The sequence below is a fragment of the Amblyomma mixtum genome, chromosome 6 (assembly GCF_055824585.1).
Source record: "Amblyomma mixtum isolate Tamu chromosome 6, ASM5582458v1, whole genome shotgun sequence".
Lineage (NCBI taxonomy): Eukaryota > Metazoa > Arthropoda > Arachnida > Ixodida > Ixodidae > Amblyomma > Amblyomma mixtum.
Genome location: NC_143017.1, coordinates 139,325,895 through 139,341,434, shown reverse-complemented (window position 1 = coordinate 139,341,434; position 15,540 = coordinate 139,325,895). Strand labels below are relative to the sequence as shown.

The 15,540-nt window shown below is 45.8% G+C and overlaps 1 protein-coding gene across 1 annotated transcript in view; it reads left to right on the top strand.

Moving 5' to 3' along the window:
• Window positions 1–6,505, top strand: part of LOC149340590 (uncharacterized) — a 39,674-nt gene extending 33,169 nt beyond the window's left edge. Inside the window, exons 4-5 of the mRNA XM_089551297.1 lie at window positions 3,909–4,019; window positions 5,695–6,505. Coding sequence (XP_089407423.1) covers window positions 3,909–3,994 — 86 coding nt within the window. The 3' untranslated portion in view covers window positions 3,995–4,019; window positions 5,695–6,505. The remainder of the gene's footprint in view (window positions 1–3,908; window positions 4,020–5,694) is intronic.
• The last annotated feature ends 9,035 nt before the right edge of the window (window positions 6,506–15,540 follow it).

Sequence of the window (15,540 nt, the reverse complement as noted above, 5' to 3'; positions counted from 1 at the left end):
TCATGGAGGAAACCTTAGCGCTACTCCAGGAGAAATAAAAACATAATTTTCACAGCGTAGTAAAAAAAAATAATGCGTTTCAGCACTAATTTTTGCTAGCAGGGACGCCAACTAGATGCGCGTTCTCAGTAGAGCCTCAGCAAATTTTGCTAAAAGTTTCTTGTTCTTCAAGAAGGTGATAAATGAGCCTGAAAATTTCCCTTGCGTTGAGTGTAAGAACTCAAACTACAAGAGTTATACTATAAGGCAGTTGTAAGATACTTAAACAACATCACGGGTATTCGCACGCGTGGATCACGAAACTACCTGTCGGGAGAAAACTTGTCTTGGTTCATCTCATAATTTACGGGGGATGATAAGCCTCAAAACCATGGCACCCCAAAATCTTGGCTAAAAAGGCAGCATGTGATTAGACCGACGCGCCACTGCGAACAAGTGTAACTCTCCGTTCGGGCTTCCCTATTATGACGAACATTTTAAAAAGGCGCCATTTTAATAAGGCTTTCTGCGCCTGCGCGCGCTGGTATAGAACCTTTATAAACGTGATTATTTACAAATAAAAATTCAGCTTATAGCCAACGCTTCGTATGTATGTTTCTTTTCTCGCCCCCGTCTTTTCGCGCAGTTCACTATGATCAACCTCACCTCATGAAGATAATCGTCCTGGGTAGCAGCGGCTAAAAATTGACTGCATTACTCGACACTTGAGTATAGTAGCACTTTGTGGAAAAAGAAGAAGCGCGTGACTCTATTTGGCATGTCCCGCGCCAGTACACTCTCAAACTTGTGCTTCACGGTAGTACCAAAACCACAAGCGGTCACACAGCATCGCACGAGTACCCTTAATGGTTGCTGACGAAGACGGGCTCAAACAGCGCGTTCCTGCTTTAAAGTCTTCGGCATATTCAGTGGCTTGTCGGGCCGCTCTTGCCGAGTGCTGCTTTTTTGTTTCCCGCCTTCCGGCTCTCGCGATGGCGTTTTTCAGAGCCTGTACGAACGCGGCAATCACTCTGCGGCAATCACTCTGCGGCAATCACTCTGCGGCAATCACTCTGCGGCAATCACTCTGCGGCAATCACTCTGCGGCAATCACTCTGCGGCAATCACTCTGCGGCAATCACTCTGCGGCAATCACTCTGTAGTTGTCATACACCTCACACGTACTTCCTTTGCCAAAAGTAACCGATCAACGGGGTGTCCTTCTCAGTCGTACTGTGGAACCCTTATGTTACTTCTACGGGCTAAGAAGTTAGAAAGGTGAGGACAAGTGTTGTTACCTTACTTAGAGCTTAAGGGCTGCCATAAGTGCCCTGCTTCACGGCTGTGAAGCAAAACCCGCTGATCGGTTACTTTTAGCAGACGCGGATACAGTCATGAACAATATGAAAGGGAACAGACCTTGGGCGTTCAGTTAACGATTATTCCATAATTATGAGGGACAAGCACAGTTCTTTTTCTTAAAAAAAATCCGACAACGTTTGAAGCCATGTGGAGCCAAAATACGTCATCCGTCATAAAATTCGCCTCTTTGCTGGAGGGAATTTACGTAATTAGACCGGAGCATTCCCATTGGCTGGGGGGAAGCTAAGTTACCGGACCGGAAGTAACGTCACTTCTTTTAAAGGCGTCAAAAACATCTAATGCTATCGCACTGAGCGCATAAGAGGATTACGTGTCTCTGGGGATTTTTGAAAACTTTTTCTAACTAGTTTTCGGCTTGGCGCGTAACGCATAATATTCAAAAGTCATTTTCAATTTTAGTGAAGAAATAATCTAAAAATTTGATATCTCCAGCAAGAAGTTTGTTCTCTCTCATAATGTTCACAATTTGACGTACCTGACGGCGTCTCCGGACGCCATGATCATAAATTCTTGAGTCACACTAAAAGCTACCGCTGCAAAACCTCCCCTTCGTCCATGCTGGAAAAAAGGAAAAAATAAAACTTCTAACGTTCCTGTTCCCCGACAGTGAGCGCTAGCACGGGCGTCAGACTTTAATTCTGCTTTTGAGGCGTACCCAACAATAGAAGTTCATCGATCAAGCAGAACAGCCAACGTCCAGCATGCTCGCACTGACCGCGACCCGGCACCGATCCGTAACACGTGTTTTCGATACCGGCGCCCATGTTTCTACGCACACGGGTCACCTAAAAGCCCGATATACCGACGCCGAGCGAGCGGCCGTGGTTGCGTATGCAGCCGGAGATGATGCATTCGAAGCATAAAGCCGACTTTGGCCCCAAAGCTGTATCAATCTCGCACCGCGGCCTTCTGAAATATGCAGCGCGCTCTCGCGCGGGCATTTATAGTCGGAGCCGCCGTTGCTTGCGCGTGCGAGAGAGAGAGAGAGACCAATGCGGCTTGCATTAAATACGGACGCTATGCTCGCACGCTGCTTCGCCTCCGTGCCGCTCGAGGAGGAGCGGAGTTTCGACGGAATGGCTTTTCAGTGCATTACGGATAATGACGGAGGGAGTGCGTTGGCGAGACGGAAGCGCCGCACTAGGCCTGACGGTAAACGATCGTTCGCCCTAGCTGTCCTTGTTTCCGAGTGCGACGGTGCTGGGGACCGGTGTTTTTTTACGGGAAAAAGAAGAGGGAGAGAAGGTGCCCAAACAACAGAGTGCGCGTCGAGGGGGCCATAATTTTTGCTCTTGAATTATGGATGAAGTGATGCCAGCGCCGAAACGGCGGGTGCCCAAATGGTCGGTGGCACCAGAAACTGAGGGTTTCTCTTTTCGGACCTTTGCTGCTTTACCCTCTGTCCCTCCTCTCCCTTTCTTTTTATTTCTTTTTTTATGTTTCCGTTTGCTGGCAGATAAGCCCTAATTCATTACTGCTCCAGAGTGATTGGTGATGTTATAATGGGCGCGACAGCGCGATTCTTGTTTCGATGCAGTGGTCTGGCTGCGTTTTGAGTCGCTCCAGGCTGATGATTGGTCACTGAAGTTCTTTGAGAATGACCTCGCTAAACTTTTAATGCCTCCGTTGCGTGGCGAAGAATGGCGCAGTTCCACGAACTATTGTGTCCGTTATGTGTCAAAGCTCTTTCAGACACGTTTTATTGCGTTATTGAGCGCATTGACCTTACTTGAATCGATTGTGTTTTTTTGTTACGGTCCCAAAAATTTATCACGAAGTCACACACACACACACACACACACACACACACACACACACACACACACACACACACACACACACACACACACACACACACACACACACACACACACACACACACACACATACACACACACACACACACATGCATCCACGCATTGGTGCATGCTCATACAGGAGACCTGCACACGTTACAAAACAAGACAAAGGCTTTAATGCCCGTTTCTACGCAGTCATAGGTGTTTTCTACGCAAGTATACAAGGAAAATCTTGAAAAGGCAGTACACAATACGAACTAACTCCTTCGCTGGTTGGATCAGCCGTTACTGTTCAAAGCTGTGTAATTGATCATGCCTAACATCGAAATACAATCTCCTCTTCAAGAGATGCTTAAACCCGAGATCACAGCACATTTCTTTCTCACTTGCACTATCGCGAAACAGTGCTCACGAATCACTGCACATAATTAACAAAAAAGCATTTTCTCGCCACCTGTCCATAGAGTATGCGATTCGTGAAGTTCAATGCGCATTTATGGCAGAGACTCGAGTCATGCATCTACAGCCAGAATCATGCCTAGACGTCTAGACCGCAAAAACAGGTGCTCTTATACCCTTTTTCCCGACTGAAATATACCACACATTATTTGCCTGTGTTTGTACTTTCTGTATCTATAGCTGCTCAATAATTAACTTTGAAAACGAAATGATTTTTACGCAAGCAACAATTTTCAATTAGCCGAAGATGATCACTTGCTCATTGCACTTATTTGTTTCTTATTTCAGAATATTACATGGACTGCTCAGCGTGCCATAAATTAAGTTGGGCTCTTTCACTCGGCATGGTTTTACTGACCTGGGCGCTGCGATAGAGTCAGCGGAGGACCCACCGAAGAGGTAAGTGACTGAAGGGTTAATCGACAGGAAAATAAAAATTTCTTGGTTAGTTCAAAGCAAACAAAATAATTTCAGTTTGTGCGACACATTTTTGGTCAAACATAGGTGAGGGTAGAAGCAAACGGAGCATATTTGACCCTCGAATCATTTTTACGCTCTGAATAATAAAACTGTGAGGTTTAGCGTCTGCAAGCCAGTAGTAATCATTGGTGCGGTGTTTTGCTGATACAGTGCTTTTTGATTTCTGGCAAGACAGACTTGATTTCACCCAGAGCAGACAGCTTACTACGTTTCTTCACGTAAGCAGCTTAACACGTCAATCGAAAGATTACGTCAGTTTGAACCGCCTCTTACAATCCCAGGACAGGTTTCTGCGAATTGTAGCGCACCATTCTTGGATTTTGAGAAGAATGAGGCAGCGTAACATGCCCATTATTTTCTACAACCTACGTCAGCAGCAAGCAGAGTTCAGATTTCATTAAAATTAGAAAATATAAAATTTACGCTTCCTTCTGCTCTGGCTTATTGCACTTGTCTTTGTGGGGTTGTAGTTTCGAAGAATGACCTCCAAATCTTCATGGCCAGAGCTATAGCCAAGTTACCCTACTACTAACGTGGGCCGCTAGACCAACATTTCAACACGTCCCTCCTCAAGACGAATATCTCCAGTACTATACTATACTATACTATACTATACTATACTATACTATACTATACTATACTATACTATACTATACTATACTATACTATACTATACTATACTATACTATACTATACTATACTATACTATACTATACTATACTATACTATACTATACTATACTATACTATACTATACTATACTATACTATACTATGCTATTCAGTATTAACCTATGGGCTGTAATTCTCGGAATTACTAAAAGCTTACAATTTAAGTTAAGGCCGACGCAGCGAGCAACAGAAAGGAAGATTGTAGGGGTAAGGGGAAGAGACAGGAAGAGTGCAGGGTGGATTAGGGAGCCAGCAGCATTTAATGGTGTACTAGCGGAATTCAAAAATAGGAAACCGGCATGGCCAGGGTAGTTAAGATAAGCGATGGTCGCTAAGGGTAACGGAGCTTATTCCATAAAAAGGCAAGCGTATCAGGGGTGCAGCAGAAAGTCAGGTGGGCGAATGAGATTAAGAAGTTTGCTGGAATAGGTCGATCGCAGCTAGTGATGGACCGGGATAATTGAAGATCAAAGAAGAAACATTTATTTAGCCGTGTACGCAGCCAAGTTGATCATTATCATCCGAAGGGTTACTAATGAGAGTCAGTAAAATGACTGAGGAATAGAATTGAGGTAGCCAAAAGCGAGACTGTCTAAAAACAACGAATGATGAAGTATTCAAGACGGCATGGTTTTCTAACAGTAGGGGCCATTACAGCAGCGCCCAGCAGACCACGTCCATGTGTATAAATCTGCTTTATTGTTCTTTTAACAAATAATGTTTCTTTGACAGACAGACATTGTATTTGATGTTTTCTATTTTAACTAAAGAATTCAGAGATACTGCGGACTTTTGATCAGTTAAATTAGACTTAGCCTGTTTTATTAATTAATCAAAGTGTCGATTCGCGATTAAGTGCCGTATTTTCTGCGTTTACGAAAACGCAGTTGACATTTTCGCATAAATGCAATTCTTGTATCGCAGCTTCCGGGAAACAGCCGCCAAGACCAAGTCAAGCCCATTGTCGAAGGCTTCGGTGCAAGGAATGGGACAAGCGAGACAATGTAAATAAGTTATGCACGGACACAGACACCTAGGGCGAAGTTTTTTGGGGAGGGATTTACACATTAGATATCCTGCCTCCTGACGTCACCTGTCGTGTCAGCTTGCAGCCATTACCTTTGCAAGAGGCAGCATTCTCTGAAGAAACACTGCAGTCCCTCTTACCTATGTTTCTCTCCTCGGCCTTTGCTTCTACAAAATGTTGCGTGGAGTATCCGCTCATAAAGCAATGACGCGGCCCTGTAAATATATTAGCGCGTTGTTAAAAGAGAGAAAAAAAGGAGTTATGCACAGGTGAAAATAAAGAAAGATGGTATTTATGAACGAGTGGCTGGCTTTTTAAACATTGCTTTTAATTTTTGTTTCAAGAAGGGCCTGTCCTGTTTGTGTGCGCTGCTGACCTTGACACACGAAGCGTGAACTTGCTGTGATGTGTTTTACTACTGTTGCAAGAAATACGCGAGTATGGTAACACACATGACCGACAAAGTAGGATGATGCCAATATTTGGCTTTAGATGATGACTGCTGGTTCCAACTTCAAATGAAATTACATTGTGGATTTGATATAAACCACTCGATTTCTATGTTATGCCTCCTTGGGCTCAATTATGTCAACATTTGTTTTAGTTATCGTTCAATATTTTTTTTAATTGCTGCGTCTCCTTCTTTTTCCACTGATTCGTACATAAGATTTCAGCTTTGTACTTCGTAGCGCCGAGAAAAGCGTACTAATTTTCCGCACCTCTTGTGTGTAATGCATAACACTAAATTAAGAATGTTGCTATTACTATTCTTGCTGTCTCTGCCATGTCTCTGCCCCGCTAAAACACTGCCCCCCCCCCCCCTCCCAACCCCCCTACTAAAGTTTTCCCAAAATATTTCACCCAAATTGCTTTATGGTTGTAGTATCTAATATCACACTGACGACTAATTTCCCAATTCCGGCTTGAACCACGTCACTTATCGGCCACATTTACGTATGCTGCACTGTTCATTGCTTTTTGGGCACCGAAGGTTCCGATCCACCAACATTGAACTACCCTGGGGATTACAGCTGTATCGGCTTGCAGTTCGAGATCAGCAGAGTGGAATCGGGACTTTACTTCGTTGTTAATTTTTCTGAATTCTTTCAGCTTTATCGCCACTTTTGAAAACTCCAGCTACGAGTATGACGGAATCACGCGTGCATTGTTAATGGGCCGCATCATCCGGTTCTCGCTGAGGCCACACCGACGAGAACCAACGAGAACCAACGAGATATTTACACCACAAAACTGCGAGGTGGAAGCTTTCAGAGGTGCAGAATAAAATATACCGGAAAAGTTTATAACGTGCTCAGCACAGCCACGTCGTTCTCGCTACCCAAGCACATTCTGTTACTCGATACAGCTTTCACCCGCGAACCACCGCCGGGATTGGCACACGTGTTTGCACATCCCGCGAACGACGTCTAGTCGATGTCGATAGCACGAGACTTCATCGATTCCGCCCTCCCCCCGGTGCAACATCACACCGCAAGGATCGTCGCACCAGACGACCAAGTCTCCGGTGAATAATGAATTTCCTGCAGAGAGCGGCAGCGGGTCATTTCCGCGCACTGCAGCACTCCGACGCTCTGCCCTGGAAGATCGGGGCATTAGCTCGCCTCGGCATATAATAAACCTAATAGCCGAACGTTAGCCCTAAACAAAACGCCGCGCAAGAGATAAATTTTCACAGCGTGGCGCGATTTCTTTGATCCGCGGGCCGTTAGGACGCTCCGGGACGGCATAACCACGTTAATATCGCGCGAGATGAGCTTCGGCGAGATAGCTCGGGCTGCTGCTGCCGCTGCGTCTTCTCGCTTTCCTCGAGCCTCCTTCCCTTCAACGCCCCCCCCCCCCCCCCCTTCCTCTCCTCCCACCCATCGTTGCGAATATGGCGTAACGACTCGGAGTAAGTCATTCCTGGCGGCCGCCTTTGTTTCTTGCCGTTAGCCGGGGTCGATACGGGGCATCCCTGAGGCGTATAGGCTTCGGCGCGCGTTCGCGCGAGCTCGGGCGCCCCTCGCGCCCCAAATGGCCCCTGCGTCGCCGCCTTGAGGGGAAATGGGCCTCCCTGCGAGCGCCGTCGCCCTCCACGGAGAGCGAGCAGCCGCAAGCCTGAGCTCCCCGGCTCTCCCATTTATGACAGCGCGCTGCTGCTACCCTCGAAAAGACCCTTCCAGACGCCCTCGTTCCCTTCTAAACTTCCCTGCCGCTTTCCCCTTTCTGGGGCCCTCCCATGTTCACTCTTACGGAGATTGGTTCCGAGAAAGAGGCCCATTCCACGCTTTGGACATGTCGCTGTTTCTCGAGGCTGGGCATGTATCAAGATCGTTACTCTCTAACCTATCTGTTAGGCGATTTAAAATAAAAATTGTGATAACCTCGCCAGTTTTCTCCACAATATGCGCTCTTGAGAGCTTCGTACAGAATGAAGGTTGGGACAGTTCTCTGCTATGGTTGTCGAGAGTACATTAGCCTCACGCTGCAACGAGTAGGTGGTGGACATATGAAATGGGATTTTTGCATGTCGTAGAGTACCGCGTTAAGTAGTTCATTTCACGATATGGTTGTGCAAATATGCAGTCGCTATGTTTACACTCGAAGACTGACACGTTCTAAATTACGTTGCACGACAGATCAATAGAAAGCGATCCGCGTTTTCAAGTGACAATTTTTGGACACTGTTTGCGAGAACGATTAATTCATTTTGGCTTAATGGCATGGGCATTATTAGTGACGCGGCTATCAGTCCTCTATTGTTTTTTATGATGTTGCGGGCAATGCTGGTTTGACAGGAACTTTCGCCTCAGACGTATTGTAAAAAAGAACCGACATCTTCCAGCTTATGCATTCATTAAGAACACTATTAGGTCGGCTGCGTTGCGATAAAGCAGCCAAAAGTGCAAAGTTTTTTTTGTTAGTTTCTTTTTCGTGGCATGATAATGTTAACTTGCAATAGCTGGCTTCCAAAAGGCAGACCTGCATGAACCTCGATATTACAAAGACTATTATAATATCACTAAAGCATGCAGGTCCTAACATCTGTACTCCGACCTAATTAGGAATGTGCCAAAAAAATGACTCAGCTTCTTTCTCGTTGACAACTACTTAAATATAAAATAAACCTAGGAAGACAGCAATTGTGCAATATGAGTGAAAACATTCTGTCACAAACTACGTCGAATGGCATTTGTTTAATGTCAGAGGAGAATTCATTTCAAGAGGGGAAAAAAAAGGCAATTATCTCGGTTTCCTTTTTTCGTTTGTCGAAGAAATGTGCACGCTGACACACTTTCTTCAAAATTTCTTCTCTACTATTCTTCTATTTCTTCTTCTTCTATTTCTTCTTTTTCTAAGGAAGGGTGCATGAAGCGTAAACAGAAAAACGAAGAGAAATATTCCCCTTGGCTCTGTGAGGCGGATCAAAGCAAGAAATGAAAGTAAATTTGAGCTTTTAGCTAAACAAAAATCCCTATGAGAGGAAACAAAAAGGAAGGGGGTAGGGGGAGGGGGGGAGGGGTGGAATGGCGTGCAGATCTTTTCAACCAGTGCTTCCTCAGTGACAATGAAGAACCAGTTTACAGCGCTCTGCTCACTTTCTCAATTCGGCACGCGCCTAAAGCGAAGAAACGAGGTCGTTATATCTCCCGCATAAAACGTCCTTCAAGGGATTAGAACATCCGTCTCCGAGGAACTTCTCTCGGCGCCCCAATGTTTCGCAACAGCGCTGGAAATAAGTCGGCTGCGAGAATACGCCTTCCTCGTCGTCGTCACACGTAAAAGAGAGAACGAATTGCGCTAGTAGGAAAATAGGACCATTCTTTCAAATCTTTCGCTAAACAAAAATTAAAAAAACAAAGCTGCGGTACCGCCAAATGTATGAGGCGGCGAAAACGTTTACATGTATTCATACAAATTAAACAAACTAGGGCTGAATGAATAAGCGCAATAAAGGCAGCGCACATTTTCGAGATGAACAAGAAAGAGAAAGGGGGGAGGATTCTGCGAGGGACAAAAAATAGGGTGAAGGAAGCTGTGATGAAGAAAGTGCGATATGGTTTTGTGAGAGCAGGGTCCTAGATTTGAATCGTTTCGTCGGCCGCGAGGAAAGCCGATGAAATCAGCTTTGGAGAGACAGATTTGGAGACATTTCGTTTCTACGACGTCCGCGTTTCTAGCTCAGCGACTCCGGCCGGGGTAATTTCGTGAAGAGCTGAGCGAGGTGCCGCTGCGCGTCCCACTTCATTCGAACAAAGGTCTGAGGAATAGAGGGAATGTGCGAGTGGTTGATGAAAAAAAAAGGTATCACCTAACTTTACCATTTCGAGAGTACGTTTCCAAAAGCAGGCGTTCAAAAATCGCAAAACACTATTCGAAGTCACTTCCAGGAAGTAGTAAGAACTAAATTTTTCTCAAACTCCTGGGCGCCTTCAATTTTTTTGAAAACAAGCAACGCGAAGCATCAGCGTGGGCGTATTGCATCTGCTCTACGCTCTGAACAGAAAAGAGTAAAGAGGAAGTAAGCTCTGCTCTATCACACTCCCTCTTACTGTAGGCAGTGTGATTAGAGGACAATTTACTCCCTTTTTAATCCCACATGGCGCATTCGTGTTCAGAGTGCGGGAACCATTGATGACGAGTGCATATTGCTATGGAGATTCAATCGACCTGCAACGCGAGGGCATTATGCAAGTGCAGCTCAGATCAAGTGAAGAATACTGTTCCAAAACAGGAAACAGCCCCATTTTGTTGCATAATATTGAAGTACTTTGATGATTTTGTCCCGGAAGAGACATACACGGTGGGAGGGCAGAAGTCAGTGGGATAAAGTGGACGGAACTTTACTCACATGTTAAAGTATTCGCTCTGTTCCTTGCCCTTTGTCGCAAAGCTTTTCGCATGATAACACGCACCGAGATGTTGGCAAAGAAAGGGGTTCAAAATTCACACGATTAGCGATATTTCCAGGTCAGACTTACGAACGAATTAGAGTTTTTCGAATAACTAAGAATTTGGAAAAAAAGATCAACCAGCAAGCGATTTTGTTGTTGTTTTTTTTTACTTTAACAGGAAACCCGGCACCTTACATATGAGCTGCAGCTCGTACAAAATAATCACGCCTCCTCGGATAATAATGAAGTGAAAATTGCAGGTCAAGTGGGCTAATTACTGCTTGAGCCGTTTGACGGGCTATTTAAAACAACTTATCATTGTCATTATTTGTTCCTCAGTGACGTAGTAAACCAGAATGATCCGAAGCCCAGCAGTAAAATTGCTTTTTAGCGCGTGACTCTGGTATGGGTGGCTTCTGGTTTCCTGTTCACTCCACTCTTTGTCGTACCATTTCTAGGAAACGTGTGGGCATCTATGTGACAGAAAAATATCGTAACTGAATTTATTAAGCGTCTGATCTTCCTACACATTGACAAAAGTCTTCGACGTGTTTATTCACTGACCAGAACCTCCACGCTCGAATGAAGTTACCAACGACAAGAGGGTATTCGTACGCCACAGAAAAAAGCCCGAATTCAAATTTATTTATTTATTTATTTATTTACAGAATACCTGCGTCGCCTCGAAGGCATTATCGCAGGGGAGACAGTTTCAAAACAACGTATTCATTTTCACACAAAAAGCAACACGAAATTGAAGTGTGCAGCACTTTTGTAATTCTGCAGTGCCAGAAGAAATGTTGCTGTCGTTCCCTAAGTGCGCTTTTGTTTGTTTTTTTTTCTTATTTTACAGGAATTCCGGAATGCCGATCCCTAAGAGTTAACACACGAAACAGTCGACCAGTTTTTGCAAGCCTTTCAACGTAACCTAACTCCATTCCCGAAAACTCTCGGTGATGCTGTTTTTTAACTTCGCGTCGAACACTACTCAAACCAATTTTTATCTTCTACCCTGACCTAAACCTGAAATCTTCTGAGCATTAAATTGTCCCAAATTGCCGAAGACGTCTCTACCAGTGAGAGAAATGGTCCGACGGCAATTCTCTTTCAGCGACTGCACTTCAAGCCGTTAAGATTCGCGGTTCATTTGTTAACAGGGCGATCAATCACAACGGTCGTTTCGCTTCCCACGTGACAGACATTTACGTCAAATAACAGGAGTCTACAGCGCACAAACAGGAATAGAAAAAACGAACAAAATTTCGGGTTATTAATCAAAAAGGGTGGGCAATGGAGGAAGCAAGCAATACACTGAGCTCATTCTTTTTATACTATCGAGCGTCGAAATGTGTCACACTGCGTTGTCACTTGAGCTGATTTCCTTTGACGTGTTGTGTGCGTATCCGCTAATGTCTTGCTTGGTGACCATGAATGTAACGAATTTATATCCTCTGCCAACCCTGTGTTCACACAGCAGGCTGATTCAGGTAAGTTTTCACCTATGCATCTGGTATTGCTACAGCATGACGTGCACGACTGTAACCTAACACATTCACAGAGAGGGGAAGAGAAGGGGAGACAAATATGTATGTATTACATTAATACATACGTGCTCATGGCTCAAAAATTTACGCGCTTATACAAATTGTTTATGAAGTTTCGATAGACTTCTTATAGACTCTATTGCCTTCCTATAGATATTTACTTTTTGTCTATGTCTACAGACTGTCTAGAGACAAAACTCTTCGAGAAGCATAAGGCCACAAATTCTATGTAGACAGTCATAGACAAAAGCCTACTAAAAGTGTATGGCCATAAATCTGTAGATTGTCTATGACTTTGTACAGATTTCTTTGTTCCGATCTATGGACACTTTATCGACAGTATATATTCTATATGGACAGTCTGTAGTCGCGAAAAATACGGATTCTGTCCCAGCCATTGCACATAACCTAAACTGAAAAAGACCCCGCCGCGGTGGCTCAGTGGTTAAGGCACTCGGCTGCTGACCCGAAAGACGCGGGTTTGATCCCGGCCGCGGTGGCTGAATTTCGATGAAGGCGAAATTCTAGAGCCCCGTGTGCTGTGCGGTGTCAGTGCACGTTAAAGAACCCCAGGTGGTCGAAATCTCCGGAGCCATTCACTACGGCGTCTCTCATAGCCTCAGTCGCTTTGGGACGTTAAACCCCAATAAACCAACTAAACTGAAAAAGTTTTGTCGGTGGTTTAGCGCCTGAACGCGACGAACCACCTCTCATTTTCCGGCTATGCACCAAGGCCAGACGGAAATAGCTTTTTCCGGTGAATCGCGTGGCCCAGGAACTTTTGACGCAGGATGCACTTTCAAATAGGTAAATAATATGTAGCAAAAGAATGCATTCTGAAAGTGCACCGACGCATGCTTTGAAGTAACCCTAACAGCCGGAAGAAGGAAGGCGGCAGCTTCCCAAAGCACTGCCATTTCACGACTCTATGTAGTGCCACGTCGTACATTATTTGCGACCGAAAGCCGCTATATCTCCGTGGAAAATGTACTCGTCAGTAACACGAAGGTGAAGAAACAAAAAAAAAAGAAAACCAAATCAAAACTTTGCTCACAGCGAGTCCGACAAAAGGCAGGAACTCGAAAAGCATCCGCAAACCGTTACACCGCGGCAAGGAAGAGACCGCAAGGCGATATATTTCAGCCGTAAATCAGGAGGCCCCCTATCGCAAAGATGGCCGCGTCGGTCAAGAAGGAAAAGGCGGTGACAAAAAGAAGAGGAGCGACAGCGGCGAGGCGCACCGTGCTACGCTATACGTACGGCGCGAATGACAATCCGCTCCACGCTTGCCGCGGCCGTTAAACATGGGGGACACGTCGGCCACTGTTCCATAAAAACATTATTCTTCTTCGGGCGACCAGCGTCGGTGCCGCCTCAGCGCAGCTCTTCAACGTCAGAGGTACGACGGGAGAAAGCGCGCGGCCGCACCTCGCAGAGCCACCGCGCACCGGTCGCGAGGAGGAGAGGGTAGCCCGGGAAAGGAAAAGGGGAAAGGAGGAAAGAGAGTAAAGAAGGAGAAGCGAGACACGTAGTGATAAATAAAAATAAAGGGAAAAAAAGCAAGTCAAGGTTCGAAATAGCCACCGCGACTGGCCCCCGGAATTGTACTACGTCCGCCTTTCTGTCCAAGAGGATTCCCCCGAGACGCGGTTTGGAATGACATCAAGACTGCCGCGGACCACCACGACCGCCAGGCACGAACCAGCAGCAGGCGCCGACGAATAGCGAGCGCGGCCTACCGCTTTCTGCACATTTGTTTTCCTTCCAACATCCCCCCCCCCTTCCCCCCTTCAACCCAACCAACCTTTACCCTCAGCTCCCGGCTTCTTTCTTGTCCAACGTCCCCCGTTGGCTTCCTCTTTCTCTATTCCTCCTCATCCTCGGCTTCGCTCAGTCACTCTCCACCGCGCTTCGCACCTTTTTGTCATTCCCGCTTGCTTCATTCCTCTATCTGACGTTGTTTCTTGCATCTTCCTCCTTCACTGGCTCGTCTTCCAGTCCCACGTTTTTTTCCCCTATTATTTTTTTAAGGCTGTCGGCTCTCTCTAGCCGCTCCTACTTTGTTTCCACGCATAAGCCTTTTCCAAGAGCTTGGATTCTGCACATGCCGAGTCGTCTAGATAGGCGAGAAGGCGTGAAAACAAGCAAAAAGTAATCAAAAAAGGGGGCAGAGAAGATGCAAAGACTCGGGGAGTGAAAGTAAGGCGTGCAGAAAAGGGAGAGAAAAGGAGAGTAAGAGGGGAGGGGAAACGGCGGGCGACAAAGGGATTATGCCTTTTCGGGTGCCGTTGCTGTTTGCATCTCTTATTTACGATGCCGGCAGGCAGAAAGCAGCCTGAGAAATCGGGACATGCTTTCTGGTGTGTCTCGAGAAAGCATCGCGTTCGTCTGCTGCCTGCAACCGTTATCGCACCGCCGTGCAGATCCCACGCGTCTTACATGGACGCGACACCGTCACACCCGACGCCCACGGGCCGGCACGCTTTCGCTTGCTGTTGGCTCCTTTTTGGTTTTTCCTTCCCGCGACGTTTCGTCTTTCGCGCATGCCTTGCATACATGCACGCAGAAGAAACTTTTCGTCTGTCTTACACAACCATTTACAGCGGGGTTGTTTTCAGTGTCGTGTTGCAAATGGAAGACGGACGCTATGAAAGAAACGCTCTCAAGAAATATATTCTCGCTGCATCTGCATAAACGTTCGCATTCATTCAGTTGAGTGTTTTTCTTAGTGTCTCAAAGGAGGAGAATGACGCAGCCAGGTACTTATTATAATTCGTGCTGAAGAGAGAGCGACACGATCAGAGAGCAGCCATGCGTGAGAGAAATTCGGAGTCCAGGCTGAATGCGTTACAAAACGATGATTGCAAAACATAGCAGGCATCCTTAATAAAGCTCCAAGTGCCTGAAAAACACCGCTTATTTTCAGATGTAAGCGCTTTAGGGGTAATATGCAAGCGTGTCGTGGCTGCGAGCGTCTGGTAATTGTCTTCAGTTTTTTTTTTCTGTTTCTTTGCCTTTCTTTCTTCGCAGTTTTGAAACTTCATACTCCCAGGCAACTTGAGTCTGTTTTTGGCTCCTTCGATTTGCGCTCTGTCTTTCGTCCTGCCTCTTTCTGTAAGAGTTTAGCGTCAGATTACAAGCTGCGCTGCTTTTGAGTGACTCGTTAAAAAGACAGCAAAGGTGATGGTTTCGAAACTATGCATGCGCATGTCCCGAGTGTTTTTTTTTTTTCTTGCATACCAAGCAACAGAAAATTCCTTCATGGTCTCACCGTACCCACATATACCCAGCTGCTTTCTCAGTG